Source organism: Limanda limanda, chromosome 18 (genome assembly GCF_963576545.1).
Source record: "Limanda limanda chromosome 18, fLimLim1.1, whole genome shotgun sequence".
NCBI lineage: Eukaryota > Metazoa > Chordata > Actinopteri > Pleuronectiformes > Pleuronectidae > Limanda > Limanda limanda.
In genome coordinates, this window is record NC_083653.1 from 14,143,361 (window position 1) to 14,165,594 (window position 22,234).

At 43.5% G+C, this 22,234-nt stretch overlaps 3 protein-coding genes across 3 annotated transcripts; 1 reads left to right on the top strand and 2 right to left on the bottom strand.

The window, feature by feature from the left end:
- Window positions 1–991: 991 nt before the first annotated feature.
- On the bottom strand, window positions 992–6,636 carry hsp90aa1.2 (heat shock protein 90, alpha (cytosolic), class A member 1, tandem duplicate 2). The gene is made up of 11 exons (XM_061091572.1): window positions 6,547–6,636; window positions 4,856–5,005; window positions 4,277–4,643; window positions 4,022–4,155; window positions 3,551–3,880; window positions 3,285–3,450; window positions 2,941–3,131; window positions 2,358–2,505; window positions 1,997–2,265; window positions 1,565–1,898; window positions 992–1,454 (listed from the first exon to the last, which is right to left on the bottom strand). Exons 2-11 carry the CDS (start codon window positions 5,003–5,005, stop codon window positions 1,342–1,344), a joined length of 2,202 nt encoding a protein of 733 aa, XP_060947555.1. The 5' UTR covers window positions 6,547–6,636; the 3' UTR covers window positions 992–1,341.
- Window positions 6,637–6,974: 338 nt separating this feature from the next.
- hsp90aa1.1 (heat shock protein 90, alpha (cytosolic), class A member 1, tandem duplicate 1) lies at window positions 6,975–11,424 on the bottom strand. Its single transcript, XM_061091573.1, has 11 exons — window positions 11,285–11,424; window positions 10,267–10,416; window positions 9,810–10,176; window positions 9,558–9,691; window positions 9,130–9,435; window positions 8,867–9,032; window positions 8,574–8,764; window positions 8,317–8,464; window positions 7,930–8,198; window positions 7,489–7,822; window positions 6,975–7,408 (listed from the first exon to the last, which is right to left on the bottom strand). The coding sequence occupies exons 2-11, from the start codon at window positions 10,414–10,416 to the stop codon at window positions 7,299–7,301; spliced, it is 2,175 nt and encodes a 724-aa protein (XP_060947556.1). The 5' UTR covers window positions 11,285–11,424; the 3' UTR covers window positions 6,975–7,298.
- Window positions 11,425–14,201: 2,777 nt separating this feature from the next.
- wdr20b (WD repeat domain 20b) lies at window positions 14,202–21,358 on the top strand. The gene is made up of 4 exons (XM_061091705.1): window positions 14,202–14,463; window positions 17,483–17,665; window positions 17,820–19,283; window positions 19,579–21,358. Exons 1-4 carry the CDS (start codon window positions 14,215–14,217, stop codon window positions 19,633–19,635), a joined length of 1,953 nt encoding a protein of 650 aa, XP_060947688.1. The 5' UTR covers window positions 14,202–14,214; the 3' UTR covers window positions 19,636–21,358.
- The last annotated feature ends 876 nt before the right edge of the window (window positions 21,359–22,234 follow it).

Consider the following 22,234-nt stretch of genomic DNA (forward strand, 5'->3'; position numbering starts at 1 on the left):
TGCGGCCTGTCAGCTGACCCACCCCGACGTCACAGGTTTTACACGCTGCGCTGCGGGGGACCCCTGCTGGCGGCAGCTGCTACTACAACACGTGACAGCAGGCATTCAAGCTGTGTTTTAGGCACTGGGCGATACCTTTGTAAAAAAATAATAAAAAGGGAAAGCTCTGGAGATGACTCGGCTGGGGGGGGATCATGCCAACTAAGGTTTGTAGGGGGGTGCAGCCTTTATATATAACATCATCTCTACTTCTGTATAGAATAAAATCAGCCCCACCCCCTGCAGGGCAGCTCCACAGATTGATTCACCATATCTTTCATCCCACTTTAAACATTTGTCAGTGCAATTGTGTTAAAGGGATAGTCCCCCAAATATGAAAATTCCCCCATTTCACCAATATGCCGATGGATAGGGAGGGGTGGGTGATGTGTTTGAGTCCACAAAACACTTCTGGAGTTTCAGTGGTAAACAGCGGGGCAGCCAAATCAATAACAATTGAATAAAATGGCCACCACTGTAGCTGTAGACTCAAACACTTCACCCACCCCTCCATCAGCATAGTGGTGAGAACGTAACGAGTGAATTTAAATTGTTTGTGGAATTATCCCTTAAATTTATTTTTGCTGGAAATATTTTATTTGAACACAATTATATGTAGTGCATTACCTTCAGCAATGAGGTAACGTTATCATCAGTGTTTTTTTTTCACATTTCCAAAAAATTTGGTGACAGGATGTGGTATGGGTCAGGGAAGAAACCATTCATTTGTGTTCTGATCCAGATATGGGGGCAGGTCTAGGATTTTATTCTCATTTTTTGAACATTGTGAGATAGGAAATTTCTTTTGACATTTTCACCAATAGGAATAATACACAAGTCTAGCTGAAAGAATCCAAGTATATTTAAGGGACTAATATTCATCAGTGTGTTTATGTTATCGCTTAATAAGTACCTTTTATTTTTATGTTCACTAAGTACGACAAAACAGGGCTTGTTAACATGATAAACTTTTATTTATGGGTCCCACTTTTGCAAAGAACCGTATCAATTTGCATTATTTACAATTAATGAAAGAACACACAAAGAACATTGGAATGTCAATAAATACAAAAAAAAAAGAAACGCATCGATAAAACTTAAGATACAAAAACTGACAACTTAGAAAATTAAGTTCTAAAGGGAATGGCTCTCAACTGCATATGGTAATTTGAGGGGAAATGAAGTGAACTTGGTCAAAAAGAGATTGAGGAGGGGGACTTTCCAAGCTCATTTACAACATTAAACTTGTAATTTATTTTAAAGTACACTACTTCTTAACGATAGCGGGCAATAGAAGCAGACTTAGTCCACCTCCTCCATCCTGGATGTGTCCTCATCGTCACCTTCCAGAGGCGGCATGTCCTCGGTGGGAGCAACAGTGGGCTCATCTGATATCAGGTCATCTTCATCAATACCTAGAAGAAAAAGAGGATGATGAGTCAGTGGAGCCAGGTTATATTAAATAAGAATATCAAACACATTGAATGATAGTTTAGCAGCCATAACTTGTAACATAGACACTAACCGAGACCCAGCTTGATCATCCTGTAGATGCGATTGGAGTGAGTCTGCGGGTCGTCCAAAGTGAATCCTGAGGAGAGCAGGGCGGTCTCGAAGAGCAGGATGACCAAATCCTTCACCGACTTATCGTTCTTATCAGCCTCTGCCTTCTGCCTCAGGGTCTCCACGATGGGGTGGTCAGGGTTGATCTCAAGGTGCTTTTTGGCAGCCATGTAGCCCATGGTGGAGTTATCTCTCAGGGCCTGGGCCTTCATGATCCTCTCCATGTTGGCTGTCCAGCCATAAGTGCTTGTGACGATGCAGCAGGGGGAGGAGACCAGTCGGTTGGAGACTGTGACCTGTGTGGACCACAACAAAAATTAATGCCATCATCTTATTTTACTGCACAGCAATATGGGTTGTATGACTTTTTTTTTTAATGTTTTCATCTGCTCACCTTCTCCACCTTCTTCTCCAAGATGTCCTTCATGATCTTGCACAGGTTCTCGAACTGCGACTTCTTCTCCTCCTGGTTCTTCTTCTCGTCATCATCCTCAGGCAGCTCCAGGCCCTCCTTGGTCACTGACACCAGGTTCTTGCCCTCGAACTCCTTCAGCTGCTGGACACAGTACTCATCTATGGGCTCGATCATGTAGATGACCTCCAGGCCGGCTTTGCGCAGCCGCTCCACAAAGGCGGAGTTGGCCACCTGGTCTTTGGTCTCACCTGCAATACAGATATGGAAATGCTGTAATATAATCTAATATGACAAGCACTCAGTTGACTTGATTTGAAACTAAATTAGAGTTCATCCTCACCTGTGATGTAATAGATGTGTTTCTGAGAATCTTTCATGCGTGTGACGTAGTCCTTCAGAGAAACCATCTCGTCTCCAGAGGCGGAGGTGTAGTAGCGCAGCAGCTCAGACAGCCTCTTCCTGTTCTGTGAATCCTCGTGGATGCCAAGCTAAAAATAAAGAAATCACGTAACTGTTAGCACCCTGCAGTTAGAAGCAAATTACTATTGTAGGCCTATTAGGTGTAATCATTGACTTTCACAGTGCCTACATTTAAACAGAGGATAGCAGTGAGGGGCTGCATTCAAGTCTTTTCACTGTGACAATATGGCCTAAGGATCAGACAGATGGCTAATGAGTAAAAGGTCAGACGAACAAAGGTGACGATTAGCTGAAATTCCAATGGTTCTTTCAAGCTTTGCACTTGAAGCAATAGCAGGCACCCTGGTTTAACTCAAATTATATTTGGGTTTCTCTCAGATCACATTAACAAAGTATCAAACCCTGGCAGTGCAGGGTTTAACACTAAGTTGCTGGCAAATATTTTAAAGAGAAAAGATTATAAAAAACATGCAGCTTGCACAGTGCAAGAGGAGGACGCTGACCTTGATGTTCTTGGAGAACTGCTCATAGTACTTTTTGTAGTTGTCCTTGTCCTCGGCCAGTTCAGTGAAAAGTTCCATGCACTTCTTGACCAGGTTCTTGCGGATGACCTTTAGGATCTTGCTCTGCTGCAGCGTCTCTCTGGAGATGTTCAGGGGCAAATCCTCGGAGTCCACCACACCCTTAACGAAATCTGCCGGGATAGATACAAACAACCTCGTCAGCAACACAACAACATTTCTAAGATGATGTATTTATTCATTAGAGAAATAATATCAGCTGCTTATTTGATCTTTGAACAGAGTGCTCAAGCTATTAGTCATTCCAGCCTTGGGTTAATACTCACTGAGGTACTCAGGGATGAGCTCCTCGCAGTTGTCCATGATGAAGACCCTGCGCACGTACAGTTTAATGTTGTTCTTTTTCTTCTTGTTCTCAAAGAGGTCGAAAGGGGCGCGGCGAGGCACAAAGAGCAGGGCCCGGAATTCCAGCTGACCCTCTACTGAGAAGTGCTGCGGGGGAAATCAGTTGATATTCCTGTCAGTTTTCACATTCGATAATATTATTATATTAAAACATGAAAAACGTTTGCATTTTCAAGTGAAAACCTACCTTGACAGCCAGGTGGTCCTCCCAGTCATTGGTAAGGCTCTTGTAGAACTCTCCGTACTCCTCATTAGTGATGTCATCTGGGTTTCGGGTCCACAGGGGTTTGGTCTTGTTCAGCTCCTCCTGGTCAATATACTTCTCCTTGATCTTCTTCTTCTTCTTCTTCTTGTCGCAAGACTTGTCGTGGTCATGCTCCTCATCTGACCCAACGTCCTCAATCTCGGGCTTGTCCTCGTCCTCGTCCTCGTCCTTTTCCTTTTCTTTCTCCTTCTCCTCCTTCTCCTCCTCCTCTGCCTCGTCGTCACTCACTTCCTTGTCTCGCTCTTTCTCCACCTAAAGAAATAATGATTCAATCGTGAAAAAACAGATTTTTAGACATCTGTTGTTAAAACAATGTCATTTAAAACAGCAGTTAATTTAGATGTCAATTTAAGTAAGAACGCAATCTGTTTATGAGTTTCAATGAGTACTTACAAAAAGTGTGATGGGGTAGCCAATGAACTGGGAATGCTTCTTCACAATCTCTTTGACTCTTTTCTCCTCAATGTATTCTAACTGGTCTTCTTTCAGGTGCAGGATCACCTTAGTGCCACGAAGCATTGGTTCAGCTGCACAGAGAACAGACAGGTTAGTGCAAGGTACAGAGATAACCATAGCACCTTTTATTCCTTGGATTGTAAAAACACAACTGTTTATTCATTACAAAACAATGGGAGCTACATTTCTTACCGTTGTCCACTAGCACTGTGAATGAGCCGCCAGCAGAGGATTCCCAGACGTACTGCTCGTCATCATTATGCTTGGTGATGACCGTCACCCTCTCGGCCACCAGGAAGGCCGAGTAGAAACCCACACCAAACTGGCCGATCATGGAGATGTCGGCTCCAGCCTGAAGAGCCTCCATGAAGGCCTTTGTTCCAGATTTTGCGATTGTGCCAAGATTATTAATCAGGTCGGCCTTGGTCATACCTATGCCTGTGTCGATCAGGGTCAGGGTGCGTTCCTCTTTGTTGGGGATTATTTCGATCTTGAGGTCCTTGCCATTGTCCAGCTTGGTGGGGTCAGTGAGACTCTCATAGCGGATTTTGTCAAGAGCCTGGAGGTTAAAAAAAGAAAAAGACATATTGTCCATTAAATGTTAAGTGCATTTTAAGTTGTTTGTAAGTTTTTATCATCTTTAATTCCTTGTTATCAGCCTATTACTATGCCTTTACATTTAACTTTACTTTCTTAAAACAAGTTCAACCCACATGTTTTGCACATTAGATTAAGATATTAGGCTTTGGACTAATACTATGACAAACTCACATCTGAGGAGTTGGAGATGAGCTCCCTAAGGAAGATTTCTTTATTGGAATAGAAAGTGTTGATGATCAGGGACATCAACTGAGCGATCTCAGCCTGGAAGGCAAAGGTCTCAGCCTCCTCCTCCATTGGTTGGTCATGTGATTCAGGCATCTGAGAAAAGAAGACAAATAAATATATAGCTTTTTATAATGTGCATAAATCATAGAATACAAATGAAAATACCTGCAACACAGGAGTACTTCCTATCAGCTTTCTGCCTGTAGTGCAATTTTATCCTTGCACAGTTCTTGAACTAAGATTAGAAAGCTAACTGCATTGCCATAATCAATACCACCTCTGCATGCTTTCATGAGACTAAAATTGAACCACCTACTTCTGTCTGGTCTCGTCTCATTTTTGCCATTAACCAGACATTGTAAGGTCCTGTGTGCATGACCGTGTTCATTCGTTGCTGCGGCACAGTGAGTCACCACACTGGCAGACCATTAAGGAGCCGTGCCAATCCCCCTCAGGTTATATTCAAGTCGTGAAGAGTTGTACCCTACAATATTATATAATGGACTAAATGTCACCGTGAACCACAGATCTCACTAATCGCCTTAGTGTTAATACAATGCCTCTTGTCGTTAGTACATGGTTCGGATGTTACAGAACGTGCATCCATTTGACACTGTGTAATATCTAATCTAATATCAGTTACAGGAAGTTGCACTGAGGTGCTCCTCACTGATGTCAGGTTAAGTGTGAGCATGTGTTGCTCCTGCAGACAGGTGGTGTGACAGACTGTGCAGGTCACCCCTCCACCTCTCTGTAATCCATCTTTGACTAAATCCCCCTGCTTCTGCCTTCAAGGAAATTATATAATGCGTACATCATTTTTTTTTCTTTTTTCTGGACAGCCGCAAATGCAATACAAATAAAAAGCATGTGGATGGCAGTCTGTTATATAGAAAGTCTGAAACACTATTAGGAGATTGACAGCTGGGACCTCAGTCGTTAATAGATGTTATTGACACGATTATTTATCGTTCGATCAGGGATCAGCACGGGGCTTGAATTGCATATTGACATCAGCAGGAACAGAACGACTCCACCTGTCGGTTTTCGAGGCGAAATGCAAGTTTCTAGAAGGTACCATCACCAAAAACAGCTCTCTAGAAGCTTCCACAGGAATCACAAGCTCCTCCTCTTGACTATCCGAGGAGAATTGACTGACCTACACTACACCGGACGGATGGATGGATGGATGGATGAACAGATCAGAGACAAATCTGCTCAGGAAATCTGATTAGGATTCATTAGGTTGAGGAGCTCCTGCCTGACAAGTGCAGCATGTGGTCCATGTGGCTGCTGCCGGGGGAGACTCAGGGTGATGAGGCTGGAAACTGTCTCCAGGATGAAGCTGGGAGAAGTTTGTCTAACGTGCCAATAAAGCTGACACGTCAATTATAAATCTCTGACATTCACATGACATGTCAAAATGTGGAAAAACTAAAAATGTCAGACCCGAGTTTATGACAGTCTTAATCTGAACCTCTACATTATTTAATTCCATGCACGCCATCGTCATATTGCAAAGTACAAGCTTCGATGAGAACAGCTACAAAACAACTATTCTAGCATGGATGTCAGAGTAAGTCATATTTAGTATCTCTGTTATTGAGCCGGCATCATAAAAATGTATCATTTACCTTGTGCCTGGAGGAGTGAGAAATGTGCGGAGGTCGGTTCTAGTGGCGACGGAGGAAGAGGATTAATACTCTTCTCCCCGAGCTGTCGAGAAATCCTGAGCTTTCCAGAACCATCTGGAATCTTCCCCGCACAGCCCATAGGCCCGCTGAGATGTCGATCACGACTGAGAACACGCCCTCCCTGTTGCTTATTGGCTTGAGGAGGCGGGATTAAAGGATGGAGAAGCCTGTTTGTTCCGGGTTTGGAAACTGAAACCGGCATGAGTGTGTTCACTGGAAATTTAAGAAACTTCCAGATCAACAGGATGAGTTGCGATTAGATTCACTACTTCTGAATCTATAATAATGATAATATTGGAATTATTAGTTTGCAGGAACCGAACAAAACTACGACATCCATCACAACAGACTCAGTCAGATCACAAATCCTATTTCTGAAATAGATTTTATTACAAATTTGAATGCATATCATTAAAAAAATGTGCCTGTAACAAAAAGAGACACAAGTCAAATCCACAGTGACTTTATATGACTCTTAATGGCTTCCAGTAGTTCCATATGTAAGCAGCTGATAAAATGAGTCAACCACACTGTGGCCTCCATAATTCCAGTGATTAACTCCTATTGACGCGTTAATAGGCTACTGCTCGAGGTGTGTTAGGATGAAATGTCAGTTTGAAGACGCAACATATCTTACAAAAATAAAAATTAACAAAGCAGGAAAGAGACACAAGTGTCATTTTTTTTTTTTTTTAGTCGACTTCCTCCATTCTTGATGTGTCCTCGTCGCCTTCCAAGACTGGCATGTCCTCATCGGCAGGCTGGATGATGTCCTCCACTGCGGAGTCATCGTCATCAATGCCTGAGAGGGAAATTCATTAGTTAGCAAACACAAAGACTCTGATTATTGTACAATAAGACGAGTAAAAGCAAAAAACGTACCAAGACCAAGCTTGATCATTCTGTAGATGCGGTTGGCGTGCGTCTGTGGGTCGTCCAGTGTGAATCCTGAAGATAGCAGGGCGGTCTCGAACAAGAGGATGACCAGGTCCTTAACGGCCTTGTCGTTCTTGTCAACATCTGCCTTCACCCTCAAGGTCTCGACGATCGGGTGCATGGGGTTGATCTCCAGGTGCTTCTTGGCTGTCATGTAGCCCATGGTGGAGTTGTCCCTCAGGGCCTGAGACTTCATGATCCTCTCCATGTTGGCCGTCCAACCATAGGTGCTGGTAACGATGCAGCAGGGGGAGGAGACCAGGCGGTTGGAGACTGTGACCTGTCAGTAATGAAAATTTGGTATTATTGTCACGATCATACAAAATTAGCCATAGAATTTTTTTTACTGGAACCTAGATGATATAATTAATCTGCCCTGTCCGTTACCTTCTCAATCTTCTTGTCCAGGATGTCCTTCATGGTTTTGCAGAGGTTCTCAAACTTATTCTTGAGCTCCTCCTGCTTCTTCTTCTCGTCATCATCCTCAGGCAGCTCCAGACCTTCCTTGGTCACTGAAATCAGGCTCTTGCCGTCGTACTCCTTCAGCTGCTGGACACAGTACTCATCAATGGGCTCGATCATGTAGATGACCTCCAGGCCGGCTTTGCGAAGGCGCTCAACGAAAGAGGAGTTGGCCACCTGGTCTTTGGTCTCGCCTGTGAACGGTGATTTGAATTCATTGCATCCATATGTTAATATAATTATAATACCAAGTGTGTGAGAAACATTAACCAAAAGCTCAAGAAAAGAAATCTGTGAATTTGAATAGCTCACCTGTGATGTAGTAGATGTGCTTCTGGTTCTCCTTCATGCGAGAAACGTAGTCCTTTAGGGAAACCACCTCATCTCCAGAGGTGGAGGTGAAGTAGCGCAGCATCTCAGACAGCTTCTTCCTGTTCTGTGAATCCTCGTGGATGCCAAGCTAAAACACAAAACTGTGTGTTACTTAAATTGCAAATCAACTTAAACGTGACCTTAAAATATTTCATCTGAAGGTAAAAGAAATGAATGAAGAAGATGGATCAAATTACCTTGATGTTCTTGGAGAACTGCTCGTAGTATTTTTTGTAGTTTTCCTTGTCCTCGGAGAGTTCAGTGAAAAGGTCCAGGCACTTCTTGACCAGGTTCTTGCGGATGACCTTCAGGATCTTGCTCTGCTGCAGCATCTCTCTGGAGATGTTCAGGGGCAGATCCTCGGAGTCCACCACACCCTTGATGAAATCTGAATGAAGATAATAAATGTTTAGCCACCGAAAGACGTGAAGAGGATGCCTAGTTTTCATATCGGGAAATCAGTCAAATGTAGTGATAATACATGACTTACTGAGGTACTCTGGAATCAGCTCTTCACAGTTGTCCATGATGAAGACCCTGCGCACATAAAGCTTGATGTTGTTCCTCTTCTTCTTGTTTTCAAAGAGATCGAATGAAGCTCTTCTGGGCACAAAGAGCAAGGCGCGGAACTCGAGCTGACCCTCCACTGAGAAATGCTGAGTGAAGATAAAAAGGTTTGAATTTATTCCGAAAATATGCGATTATAACAATAAAATACACTGCACTGTTTTGTCGTAAGTAAATTTAGCTCACCTTGACAGCCAGGTGGTCCTCCCAGTCGTTGGTGAGACTCTTGTAGAATTCTCCATACTCTTCATTGGTGATGTCATCAGCGTTTCGGGTCCAGATAGGCTTGGTCTTGTTCAGCTCCTGAGCGTCAATGTACTTTTCCTTGACCTTCTTCTTCCTCTTGTTCTGGCCGTCCTTGGAGTCCTCGTCCTCGTCAGAGCCGACATCCTCGATCTTTGGTGTGTCCTTGTTCTCAGCGGCGTCTTTCTCGACTTCTTCTTCCTTCTCTCCTTCCTCAAGGTCCACTTCTTTTTCCCTTGTCTTCTCCACCTTAAGTACATAAAAAGAAAGGGAGTTTGAGATTTTTTTGTGTGTCACTATCACGGTTAAAAATGTATTATCAGGTCTTAAATTTGATTGGTAATACATTTAGGGCTGTTCGAAGAACTTACAAAAAGTGTGATAGGGTAGCCAATGAACTGCGAGTGCTTCTTCACAACTTCTTTGACGCGCTTCTCCTCACAGTACTCTGTCTGATCCTCCTTGAGGTGAAGGATCACTTTTGTGCCTCTGCCAATGGACTCTCCTAAAATAAAAAATAGATATAATCATTGATGAGAGCAGTGCCAGGAAATGTGTCTAATAAGATTAATCATGTAAATTGTTAAATGCAGAAATATATCAGTAAGGGAAATAAAACTCACCAGGATCAACTTTGACTGTGAATGAGCCTCCAGCTGAAGACTCCCAAAGGTACTGCTCGTCATCATTGTGCTTGGTGATGACTGTCACCCTCTCGGCCACCAGGTAGGCGGAGTAGAAACCCACGCCGAACTGGCCGATCATGGAGATGTCGGCCCCAGCCTGCAGAGCCTCCATGAAGGCCTTGGTGCCAGACTTGGCGATTGTGCCCAGGTTGTTGATCAAGTCGGCCTTGGTCATGCCGATACCTGTGTCCATGAGGGTGAGGGTGCGAGCATGCAGGTCAGGTCTGATTTCGATCTTCAGGTCCTTGCAGGACTCCATTCTGCTGGGGTCTGTCAAGCTTTCATATCGGATTTTGTCCAAGGCCTAACAAGAAAGGACAAGTGAGTTAAAAATTGGATATTCACAAGATATACATATTTTTTACAGTGGTGATAAAATGCTGAGTGTACTTACATCTGAGGAGTTGGAGATGAGCTCTCTGAGGAAGATCTCTTTGTTTGAGTAGAAAGTGTTGATAATAAGGGACATAAGCTGAGCAATCTCAGCCTGGAAGGCGAAGGTCTCGGCTTCCTCCTCCATCACGTGCCCAGCTTTCTCAGGCATCTAACAGAACACACATGTTAAGTTAAATAAAATCTTAAATATACCTCTCATCTCATTCTGCTACGTTGCTCTGAAATCAAGTTTTAATTTATTACTACTAAGTATCTTGGAAATAATCTCCAAGTGTGATATTTGAAATCTCTTCCCCCTTTTGTCGCAGACAGCCTCATGGCGTTAGGGGGTGGGGTGCTAGATGAACACATGCTTCTTCTGTCAATCAAGGACTTGCCATTTGGGAAAATGGGTGGAGCTCCAATGCCCCCCCCCCCCCCCAAAAGGGCTACATGCAACATGTGTCATTTTACACCTCTGTGTGAAAGGAATGAGTATTGGCTTGCAGTTAAAAGTATAAAAGACTAATTAAGTTTGGTTTTACATACAGTCCACTCAAGACTGTGATACATTTGGTTTCGACTGTATTCAAATGAATTTGTTTTTTTTTTTGTTTTTTTAAACAAGGCTCATTTGACTGCTCCAAGATGGAAATGTGCTGCATCTACTCTTTGTGCCAACTGGTCTTCTGCCCATTCGCCATTACTCTCACACTCAGGGTCACCCTTCCTGCCATGTGCTCCTTACGCCTCACAGACTCACAAAGACCCTGCTGGTAAAGACGCTATACTTCCAAATTAATAACTTGCATTAAACATCTGAATTAAGTTAAATATAATTCGTTTTTGCGCTTTTTATCATGTCATTGTTGTATTTCGTATGTAACCTGATTGAGTAGGAAATGTTTATGCCTCTCTGCCTCATTGTGTTTCCACCGATTACACACCAAATATACCGGATATTACGCATATTTTGCAATTCTCATTTAAAGCACAAGTGTAATGTCAAAGAAAGATCAGCAGTCGATTGTAATTACCTTGAGGGTGATCTTGTCTCCTTTGATTTCTGGCAGTCAAATGAATCACTGAGCCGGTCTTCTCTTCTTGAAAAGTCCCCAATGTGCACGTTGCTTCTCCTGAGGGCAGGAAGTTTCTCTTGGTGTGTTATCTGGCGAGTCACTTGTGATTGTCTGAAAAGAACACAACTTGCCGGTGTCTTTTTATACTTCTGGGGGTGGTTTCTCGAAGCTCCCATTCAGAAGCTTCTAGAAGATACATTTGCGACAGTAAGGGGGGGTTTCAGGGAAAGGCCTGGAAGGGGGTGGGGGTGTTGGTGAGTGAGACAGCAGAGTCCTAAAGTTTATGTGTCCTTATAGGGCCGCAGAGTCACAAGGAGTGCCTGTCAATCACAATGAGAGCTTCCCTGATAGCTTGTCCGGCTGGTAGGCCCTGCACCCCCGCTCGTAAGCGTCACAGCTGTGCATTGGCTTTGCTATCAGCTGCTGTCGTTGTGCCCCACAGGACACACACATATAAAGACCATTAGGCATGCTCTGGTCTTTTTTTGGTGTGCAAAATTGGGCTGAAATGTTTCAGGGAAGAGAACAGCTAATGTGCTGCAAATCGAACAGTGGCCGAGATTCACCTAGAATGAAACTAAACCCTGAGAAGAGTAAGAAACTTTATTATCCCGGTTTGACAATAATTTATTTGTACTAGGTGGTTCTGATAATCTCATGGCCGGCATCAGTGACTGGAGATTATACAAAACAAACATAGCCATCACAACATGTTAAACAGTAAATGGGCCACAGTAACAAAAGCATGTTCTCTCTTTAAATGTATGCTTAGCTTATCTGATATTCAGTTTGCAGTTGTCCATTGACAACTGACAAGGTGAGATAAGATATTTTAAAAGTTCCCAGAAATAGGCCCTTATCTGGGGGATTTGCCAGATACCATGTACAAGAGGAATTCTATTGACCATTACAATAAAGCTACACATGTATGGCACATGGCTTTACAGTGATGGAATCTGGGGACAACATGAGGGCATGAACCCTGTATCAGTATTACCAAATACTTTTGCGGATATTTCTTCGTTAAAAGAAACATGACTGAGCTTTCTGCACTTGTGTACGGTACGGCTATAAAAGGGAACCTGGGGAATTCTATCATACAGGGAATACAAATGGCACGTTGCTAAATTTTGTGAATTTGTGAATAATAATTTTGATGAAACTTGCCATGTACCTAAATGAATTCACCACGCAGTAAACTCAGCCTTCTGTAAAACACAAGACTAGAACTCTCTGGTCCACTGTGGGTGATGGTGACTTCATCTGGCCAGAAGGTGGCAGTGTGTGACACTTGCCAAAACTGTTACGTAATCAAAATGTTTCCAGTTGGACAGCAAACACTACTAGAAGCTTGACTGTCCGTGTAAGTGAGAAACATGGAGAACTGTCGCAATCACTGCAAGGTGATATTCTCTGACACAGAGAGACACATTCCCAATAGTTTACATAGTTTGCTAGATTAAAATGGGAACTGTGCATGTGTGAGATGTGTGTTCATAAACAAATGGATATTTCTGGATTTTAGGATGGATGGTGCATTTATAGGTTGTATCCCGGGACAACTCTTCAATAATCTGATTACAGCAAAGGCCTCTGAGGTTCAATTACAATTCTTTAGAACATTATGTCCCCTGTTAATTATTTTATTTAGTTATTATTGAACTAGATTTGGTCTTTAGGAGGCTTAACTTTAGACTGTAGGTACATAAATAATAGCCTACTAGTCTATTATAATTAAAATTTAAATAATAGTCATCTAAAATGTATTCATTTTAATTTACGGGGAGTTGTGTTCTTAAATTCACATATAATTCTTGTTTTTCTTTAATATTTAAGTTCTGGACTATAATATTAATTAAATTGAATATATCCATCATATTTGATTGCCTTTTTTTTCATTTGTTTTTATTGCCATGTAATTTGTAAAGCACTTTATAACCTTGTTTAAAATTCCGAAATGTATTTATATTGCACTTTTAGTCTTGACCACTGAAAGCGTTTTTACAATATTTATTTTTGCCATTCACCTCTTTTTTTCTATGAGGGGCAATTTTGGGTTCAGTATCTTGCCCAAGGACACTTCGGCATGCAGACGAGGAAGACTGGGATCGAACTACCAACCTTCTGGTTAGAGGAAGACTGCCCTGCCCCACTTATAGATAAGAGCTGTAAAAATAAAGTTATTATTAGGGCCCGAGCACTGAGCAGTAGGAAACCGTGGGAGGCCCTATTGAAATTGTAAGGATTCATTTTTTTTCTTCTGGCAAATTAATTGGCTTGGCGTCCAAGTTTGATTACACGCCATCAAAACACGATGTTCTGTATCTCAGACATACATGGACCATGAATCCTTTGATGCTGAGCCGTCAACAAACAACCCCACTCCTGCAGTGACAACATCGAAGTATTCAACAACAGATCAAAGCCCTCAAATTCTCACAAAAGCATGTGCTCGGGCCATTATTATTATTATAAGAGCCTGAACACCAAACGGTAGGAGAGAAAATCAGAAAGTGGTGAATATGTACGTATTCTGGAGTAATTTTAATTATTATTATTTCACCAATGTTTAAAATGTACAAAAAAACATGGTTGATAAAATTCCGTAGACAATTTGCATGCCATTCAATCATAATTACAGATTCTTATATATTTTTTAATTTTTATTAATATACAAAAAAATAGGTGTATTTTTACTGCCAATTTATCTACTTTAATTTTATTCATTTGTATTATGATCGTGTATGAAGGGTAAGTATGTTTACATTTATAGTTTTGACTCGGACTCTTTATTTCTCTGTACGCATGGCTGCTGGGCTCCGGCGCTCTCGCACATGCGCAGTCGCCAACATCCGGGGATCGGACAAGGATGAACGCAAGTTTCCAAGATGGCGGCGGAGGGAGGAGGGAAGGAGATGAACGAAATTAAAACTCAGTTCACCACTCGGGAAGGCGTCTACAAACTCCTCACTCACTCCGAGTACAGCCGGCCGAACCGGGTGCCTTTCAACTCGCAGGGCTCCAACCCCGTCAAGGTCTCCTTCGTCAACGTGAACGACCAGTCCGGCAACGGCGACAGGATCTGTTTCAATGTGGGCCGGGAACTCTACTTTTATATCTACAAAGGCGTGAGAAAGGTAAACACCCTCCACCGGGGCCACGGAGCCCGCGGTGCCCGGGAGCCGCCGGCCCGCTCGGGGTCTCCCGGCGCGCCGCCCCGCCGCTGTCAACCCCCGGGGCTCCTGTCATTGAAGTGCGCAGGCAAGGCCATGTAGCAGACCTAGCTAAGTTAGGAGCTAATTAGCTTCGTTAGCTAACATCGCCACAGTTGTTGTCTCTGCCTCGGTGGGACTCGTGTGCACTTCACGGTCCCTCCGGTGGTTCGGGGTGGTCGGTGTGTGACCATCTGTGACACGAGTGACCCGAGGGACCGGGAGGGGGGGGGGGGGGGGTGTTCGTCGTGTCATGTCGTACATGATGCGTTTGTTTACCCTCCTTCTTTGCATGGTTCCACATCTGCACAAGTTGTCAACAGTGCTCAGCAGCGGTGACAGCTTCAGTGTCCCCCCCTCCCTCCCCCCCGATAGTTCACACTGGAAGACAGTTGTGATGTAACAATGAGAGCAGTCTACTGTCGGGGTATGAATGTAGTGCAGTGTGATCCACTCTGTGGCTCGGACACAGCGGTGATGCCATTGCAGTGGCAGCGCATTGACAGCGGTGATGATGTTGTGGTCAATCCCCCCGAAGCCTGAAATCCTGTGAGATACGATCTTATCCAATCGTAGAAACGATCAGAACAACTGCCAATGATTTGACATTCCTCCCTTTTGTAGAGCTGGTGTCAAACCAGCCCGAGACAGTGGTTGGAAATCATTTGATACAGTAAAAATACAGTAAACATCTGCTTTCAAAAGCATTGTACAAGTTAGTCCAGGGTTGTTTTGAATGCTGATGAGTAGCAGAGTGTTATTTAAATGTTGCTGTACAAGTTTATCTATGTAAATATCATAAAGGACAATATGAGTTGACAAAACAGTAAGTTATTGTCTAATTTATCTATATATAAAATATGGTATATACCCTGAAGAACTGCGTGAAAATTGACACCTTTCAAGCACAATTAGTTTTACGTAGCCAGTTTTAATTGCCTGGACAAAACACTTTTATTTTTCTTATTCTTATTATTCACCCTTTCACACACTAGGATCAATTTAGTGTTCAATGTCATACTCAAATACACTTTGATATGTGTGTAGAGGAGCCTGGGAGTTGTGAGCTGCCCCCAAGAATCACTGGTTTGAATCCCAAACATTCTAAAAAGAAAGAGAGTTAAAATGAAATATCAGCTTAATAGTTCACTATTCACAAATTCACTTCTGCCAGGGGGTTGAACTGTGGACATGCTGAAATAATCACTCAATTGCTAACTGAGGGGAACGGAAGTGTAGTGAAATATGGCACAAAATAGTTTTCAAATAACTTTCCCCCTCATTGAGGATTTCCATACATTTATCTGTGCTGTGCAGCTTCCTAGAGATATTTGTGCAAAGTACAAATATCGATGTCTTGAATTACACTTCAGGTCATTTGAAGAGTTAACTGTTCCTGAATTATTTTTCTTTAACAAAAAGAGCTTAGATAGCTGTTAAGCAGAATTAACTTATTTCTTGCACGCCTGTTTGAAATCCGTCCAAGTTCCTTATTTTATTTAGAGCTGTCTTGCTCTGAAAACACTTACAAGCTTTTCTGTAATGTTCCAAAAATACACCACAAGAGAGTTGCCGCAATAAAAAGCAAGAATCAAATTTGTATTGCATATATTCCGATTAACACTACTGTTCAAATATTGTTTTTGGTGGCACACACTTAAAGGATAATATCCTGCTGTACTCCTTTGACAAACTTAAAACACCATTTTAATTTCTTAAAGCTTCACAGTGTCATGTTTGATTTACATCAACTTAGGACTGGGCGATAAAGCGATGAAGATAATAATCGTGATATAACTTTTCCTTGACAGAAATATAAGACATGGTCGATACAACGTTGATACAACTCATTCCATCCATGTTTTGACAGACAGCACAAACAGCCAATGATAATGAGAATAGCACCGCGCCGACCCAATCATGTGTCCGGAATAGAGTTACAGCCACGTCAAGTTAGGTTGACCCACACAGCAGAGAGCGATGGAGAAGCAGCAGCACACGTGTTAATGTTTGGCTCCCGCACAGAGGTGGACGACTCTGCATCGATGCAGTTACTCAACCTAATTGATTGATGTTTTCCGCTACGTTCACTGTTTTAGCGGTTGTCCACTGCTGAATAATTCTAACCAGTGCTGCTTCAGGATCAGGACAGACGCTCATTAATAGGTCTGGTCGTCCTGTGTCTGTGTCTCCTGTCGGAGTCTGCTTCCTCCTCACTCCCCCTCTGACCTGCACACACTACACTTTAACAAAACACACCAGCACTGATCAGAAGTTATTAGGACACAAACAGCACTGAAGCTTATTGTTTGTGTTTGTTTGATTCGCTTGTGATTTTCGCTTTGCTTTAGTTCATGATAGTTTAGGAAGCACGTGTTGTAACCTGCTACACAACATGAGACCTAACGTGACGCGCACAGTCAGGAAATCGGGGACAAAGTGACCACAACGAGTCATGATGCGTCACCATTGATTAATAACTAAATAAATGTGATTATCAGTTTGTGTTTGAAGAGGGACAGAGATGAGCAGACACACAAACATATACACACACTCCTGCAGACATGATTGAAGTTCCTCCTGCAGATGATGACACAAGGTGTTTTAACTTCATTGTTGCAGAAGAAGCGATGCAACGTATATACAGGAACATAAATATGAATCAAGCAGGTTTTATAGAGATCATTTCTAAGTGGGAGTGATGAGAAAACATCAGAGGATCAGTCACTTGTTGACCTGCAAGGAGTAATGTGATTTGATTTATATCGCCCGGCCCTACATTAACTAGATGTAACCTCAGTCACTTATTGAATAAATCGCGACCAGGATTAGTTTCAATCTACATAACCTGTGGTGTACCTTTTGTGTTTTTTGTCTACTGCAGCAAATCAAAAAATGATTATTTTAAAATGTACTCATCTGTTTGCATTTGTTATCATTCCAGGCCGCTGATCTTAGTAAGCCCATTGACAAGAGGATATATAAAGGAACGCAGCCCACGTGTCATGACTTCAACCCCCTCACAGCGACAGCAGAGAGCGTCTCCCTGCTGGTGGGCTTCTCAGCTGGTCAGGTGCAGCTCATAGACCCAATAAAGAAGGAAACCAGCAAACTCTTCAATGAAGAGGTGGGTTTTAGTCAGCGTTATCAAAGAGCAAATACCAACATTACCTTATGGTTTGATTAATCAAATCAAACTACTATTATTTCAGTGATGGAATAACTGGCTGACCTTTTTGTCTCTTTTCTTTCTGTCTTCGTTTCTCCCTCTTCCCCCCCAGAGACTTATAGACAAGTCGAGAGTAACGTGTGTAAGATGGGTTCCTGGTTCAGAGAGTCTGTTCCTGGTGGCTCACTCCAGCGGCAGCCTGTACTTGTACAACGTGGAGAACACCTGTGGCACGACGGCGCCTCACTACCAGCTCCTCAAGCAGGGTGAAAACTATGCCGTGCACACCTGCAAGAGCAAGTCGGCTCGTAACCCGCTACTCCGCTGGACAGTGGGTGAAGGTGCGCTCAATGAGTTTGCCTTCTCCCCGGATGGCAAGTTTCTGGCTTGTGCGAGCCAGGACGGCTTCCTGCGGGTGTTTGGCTTCGACGCCGCAGAGCTCCACGGGACGATGAAGAGCTACTTCGGTGGCTTGCTGTGCGTGTGCTGGAGCCCCGACGGACGCTACATCGTGGCGGGAGGGGAGGACGACCTGGTGACGGTGTGGTCGTTTTCAGACTGCAGAGTGATCGCACGGGGGCACGGCCACAAGTCGTGGGTGAGCGTGGTGGCGTTTGACCACTGTACCACCAGCGTGGAGGACGGGGACCCCCCCGCCGAGTTCAGCGGGAGTGACGAGGAGTTTCATGAGCAGATAAACTTTGGTGCGGGCAGGGACCGAGCGAACAGCGCTCACTCTCGGCTCTCTAAGAGGAACTCTACAGACAGTCGGCCTGTGAGTGTGACCTACAGGTTCGGCTCAGTGGGGCAGGACACTCAGCTGTGTCTGTGGGACCTCACAGAGGACATCCTCTTCCCTCACCTTCCTTTGTCTCGCACAAGGACTCACACTAATGTTATGAGTGCCACAAGCCCTCCAGCCACTGGACAAACTACTACTACTACTACTACTACTACTACTACTGTATCCACCCCCACCACCGCCACCACCACAACCACCGCCACTACCACCACTAATCCCAGTGGTACCAATGGTAAAGACAATGTGAGCAACAGCAGCTCCAGTGGTAACACACCCAACTCCCTCCCCAGCACCCTGCCTCGGTCCAACAGCTTGCCACACTCCTCCAACCCGGCAGGGGGCAGCACCCCCAACAGTCACACGGGCAGCAGCAACAGCAGCACCACCACCACCGCATCCACCAAGGGCAACAGCATCATCGACAGCGCTTTCATCGCCACCGGGGTCAGCAAGTTCGCGACGCTGTCGCTGCACGATTCGCGCAAGGAGCGCCACGAGAAGGACCACAAACGGAACCACAGCATGGGTCACATCAGCAGCAAGAGCAGCGACAAGCTCAACCAGCTCAGCTCCACGCGGACGGCGAAGGCCGACGCGGCCAAGACTCTGGGCACGACGCTGTGCCCGCGCATGGACGAGGTGCCACTGCTCGAGCCGCTGGTGTGCAAGAAGATCGCTCACGAGAGACTCACTGTGTTAATCTTCCTTGAGGACTGTCTGGTAACAGCCTGTCAGGAGGGTTTCGTTTGCACATGGGCTAGGCCGGGGAAAGTGGTGAGTGACAGGCCTCTCGAGGACACTGTCATGTGACACCTCTCGACTCACATTGCTTCTAGTACTAGGAATTTTCCTCGCGGCAGGGCCGAAGCCGTTAACGCCACTGTGTTTTCGGTCTCGGTTATTTCAGATTCACACTAAAAAAAAAACAACCTCAGCTTTGTTGAGATCGCAGTACGCGCGCACATCCTCTTCCGACAGTAAACCTCATGGCCTCACAATTCTGCCGCTTGTATGACATTCACATTACGCTGTTGTTTGTTATCATTGTGTGTTATCTGTCTCTCCGCAGGGATTGCAATCATCTCAAAACAACCCAGCCAACTCCCCCAGTGGAACAGTAGTATAGCCCCAGTGCTGGTGCTGCTAATGACAGCTCCATGCAGCCGAGACGGGGATGACCAAGGCCACGGCCCCGGCAGCGCTTCTCCACACACTGTCACACACCACACGACCTCCAGTGTCACCCTCATTCTCATCCTTAAACCACCCAGATGCCCTCTTTTGTGTTCCTGCTTGTGATCAGATTATCCGACGTGGGCCGAGCCAGGGTTAGAAACTTGACCTCCTAGTGTGTCGGGGGGTGGAAAGGGTGTAATTGGAAGTAGGAGGGCGAGCTCTAAATCATCCAGGAGGTTTATGAAAGGGACTCACTGTTACATCCACGGTCATATCTAGTCCTATCTAATCTGAAATTAACAAATGTACCCGAGGCTTTGTGCCTGTAGTTCTGAAAAGACGGCCAAGCATCGTGGTAACGCCTCAACCTTACCTGTGGCGTTTAATTTGGTCGTACCTGTTTCTTCACCTGCATTCACAGATAAAGGGAATGTGAGGAGGGGTTGTTTTTAGAGCAGCAGCATATCCTCAACATCAGGTCTCTTTCCTTCTCTAACCTCCTGGGTGATCCCTCGTGCAGCCACATTCCTTTCAACACCTGCTCAAGAGAGACTGAAACTTTTTGTTTTACTTCCCTTAGAAATGAAATATTTCAGTCAGAGGTATCACACTTAAAAAGTGTATTTTGCACAGATTCTTTTTTTTTCTTTTTTTCCCCATTATTGAAATCATGACAGTGGAGGATGAGCGATATAGTTTTTTGGACAGTTTTGGAAGCACTTGAGGAAACGGCGCGTTGTCGCCTCCTGTCTCAACGCTGGATCCTGCAATCCTAGTTTTTTACGTGGAAAAAAAAATTGTTTGCACTTAATAGTTAGAGGAGAATGGCTTTACATTTTTGGAGTGTGTAAGGACTCCCCTGACAAGGTTGAAATATAAATAGAATTTAAAAAAAAACATTTGTATCTATTGAACATTTATTTTAATATTGTTTCAGATTAAATGGGCCCTGTATTATATGTAAATATTGTACTTCAATGATTTTTTTGGGTGAAACCATCATGACATTAGTTGAAAGACCCTCATTTCAGAAAATAGTGATATTTCTAATACAGAAAAATCTATACCTAATATTAAAGAATCTTGAATATGCAGGTGAAAATGTTTCTTTTCTGTTGTACATAAAGAGAATTCAGGTGTATTTTTTATTAATGAAACGTTTGGTATAAGAGATCTATGAAATCTTATCTAACAGGTAGTGCTGAATGCTAGCTAGCCTGTCGCTGCAGATTCCTTTCACGACGTAGGCGGGTCGGCGCAGACGCAGCGGTCTCATTCAGCCATCACTCTGAGCTCAGGTAAACCACAGGAAAACTAACGCTCGCCCGTTAGCACTAGTCCCATCTATCGACGTGCGTGTGAATTCACTTGAACTAACGAATAAGACTGACAACCATGTTCTGCAGACAGGGCTGAACTCTGTGACTCCTGTCGTCGTGAGTAATAATTAACTGAACTGATGCTGAACTTGTGAACAAAGCTCTTTTTGACACTGTGTTGAACAGCGACTGACTGATTTCAGCACCGGATGGTAGATGAGTGCTTGGGAGTGTGTGTGTGTGGGGGGGGTGGTTTGTTTCAAGCACCCGCAAAAGGAAGAGTGAGGATTTTAAAACTAGTAGGAGCCTTTTCCTCCATGTGACGCCTATTAAAACAGCTTTGACAGACTTAAAAGTTCTGACTGTGTTCATTATTTCAGAGTGATGATAAAGTAATCACCACATGAAAACCATGTTTGTGTGTTACACTGTGAATATACCTCCATGTTTCCCTTCAATTGAGAGCAGAGGTCACATCCAACACACAAGATTATGACTATGACTATGTTAAATAGACACCAATGTTCCAACTATTTACCATATTCTTAATAACCCATTTAAATTAGGTTTCCATGAGTTGCTGATATTTTCAAACAGAGTCTGATAATGAAGTCATTAAACGTCATTGTCGGAAATGCAGGGAATATTCCATTAAGCTGTTCTACTAAAGACCTAAAAGCTACATGTTGACATAATGCAACTAAGATTGAAAGACTCCAGAAGACTTAATTTGATTATTGCCTATTCCGAGTATGACCTTATCAAAACAATCAGATAGTGCTGTTTTACATAACAGGTTCTTATTCAGACTAATGTCGGTGTCCATGTAAACAGAGTCACAGAATTTGATTAAACAAGAGACACAGGTGTGGTTTGTGCAAAGGTTAAGGGGAAATTTTGTAGTGGTTTACCAGTGACGAGCTATTAAAGGTGACTTCATTCTATGTACAGCTGAATACAACATTCACCTTGAGTTGTTAAACTATTGAAATAAATTGGGTTTACTCAATATGCAACCAAGGCCAATAACAAGTAATGGAAGAAATCTAATATGTTAAAATCTAATATATATATTATTCACTTGATACTAAACTAAGCAAGAATTGCTTCTGACTGTTTTATGCCCCTTCCTTATTAAATGAACTTTCACGCTGTGATGTGAAAAGATTTGAATGGAGGTTATAATCGATTAGATATTTTTCTAATAGCCTTAAAGCCAAGTTTAATGTA

Coding starts and splice junctions, on each gene's coding strand:
- hsp90aa1.2 (XM_061091572.1), bottom strand. CDS start 5,005: ATGCCTGAATCACATGACCAACCAATGGAGGAGGAGGCTGAGACCTTT. Junction 4,156..4,276: donor CACAGTGCTAGTGGACAACG/GTAAGAAATGTA, acceptor TTCTCTGTGCAG/CTGAACCAATGCTTCGTGGC. Junction 2,266..2,357: donor ACACATCTATTACATCACAG/GTGAGGATGAAC, acceptor TCTGTATTGCAG/GTGAGACCAAAGACCAGGTG.
- hsp90aa1.1 (XM_061091573.1), bottom strand. CDS start 10,416: ATGCCTGAGAAAGCTGGGCACGTGATGGAGGAGGAAGCCGAGACCTTC. Junction 8,765..8,866: donor GCTGATTCCAGAGTACCTCA/GTAAGTCATGTA, acceptor ATCTTCATTCAG/ATTTCATCAAGGGTGTGGTG. Junction 8,465..8,573: donor AGTTCTCCAAGAACATCAAG/GTAATTTGATCC, acceptor TTTGTGTTTTAG/CTTGGCATCCACGAGGATTC.
- wdr20b (XM_061091705.1), top strand. CDS start 14,215: ATGGCGGCGGAGGGAGGAGGGAAGGAGATGAACGAAATTAAAACTCAG. Junction 17,666..17,819: donor GCAAACTCTTCAATGAAGAG/GTGGGTTTTAGT, acceptor CTTCCCCCCCAG/AGACTTATAGACAAGTCGAG. Junction 19,284..19,578: donor GGGCTAGGCCGGGGAAAGTG/GTGAGTGACAGG, acceptor GTCTCTCCGCAG/GGATTGCAATCATCTCAAAA.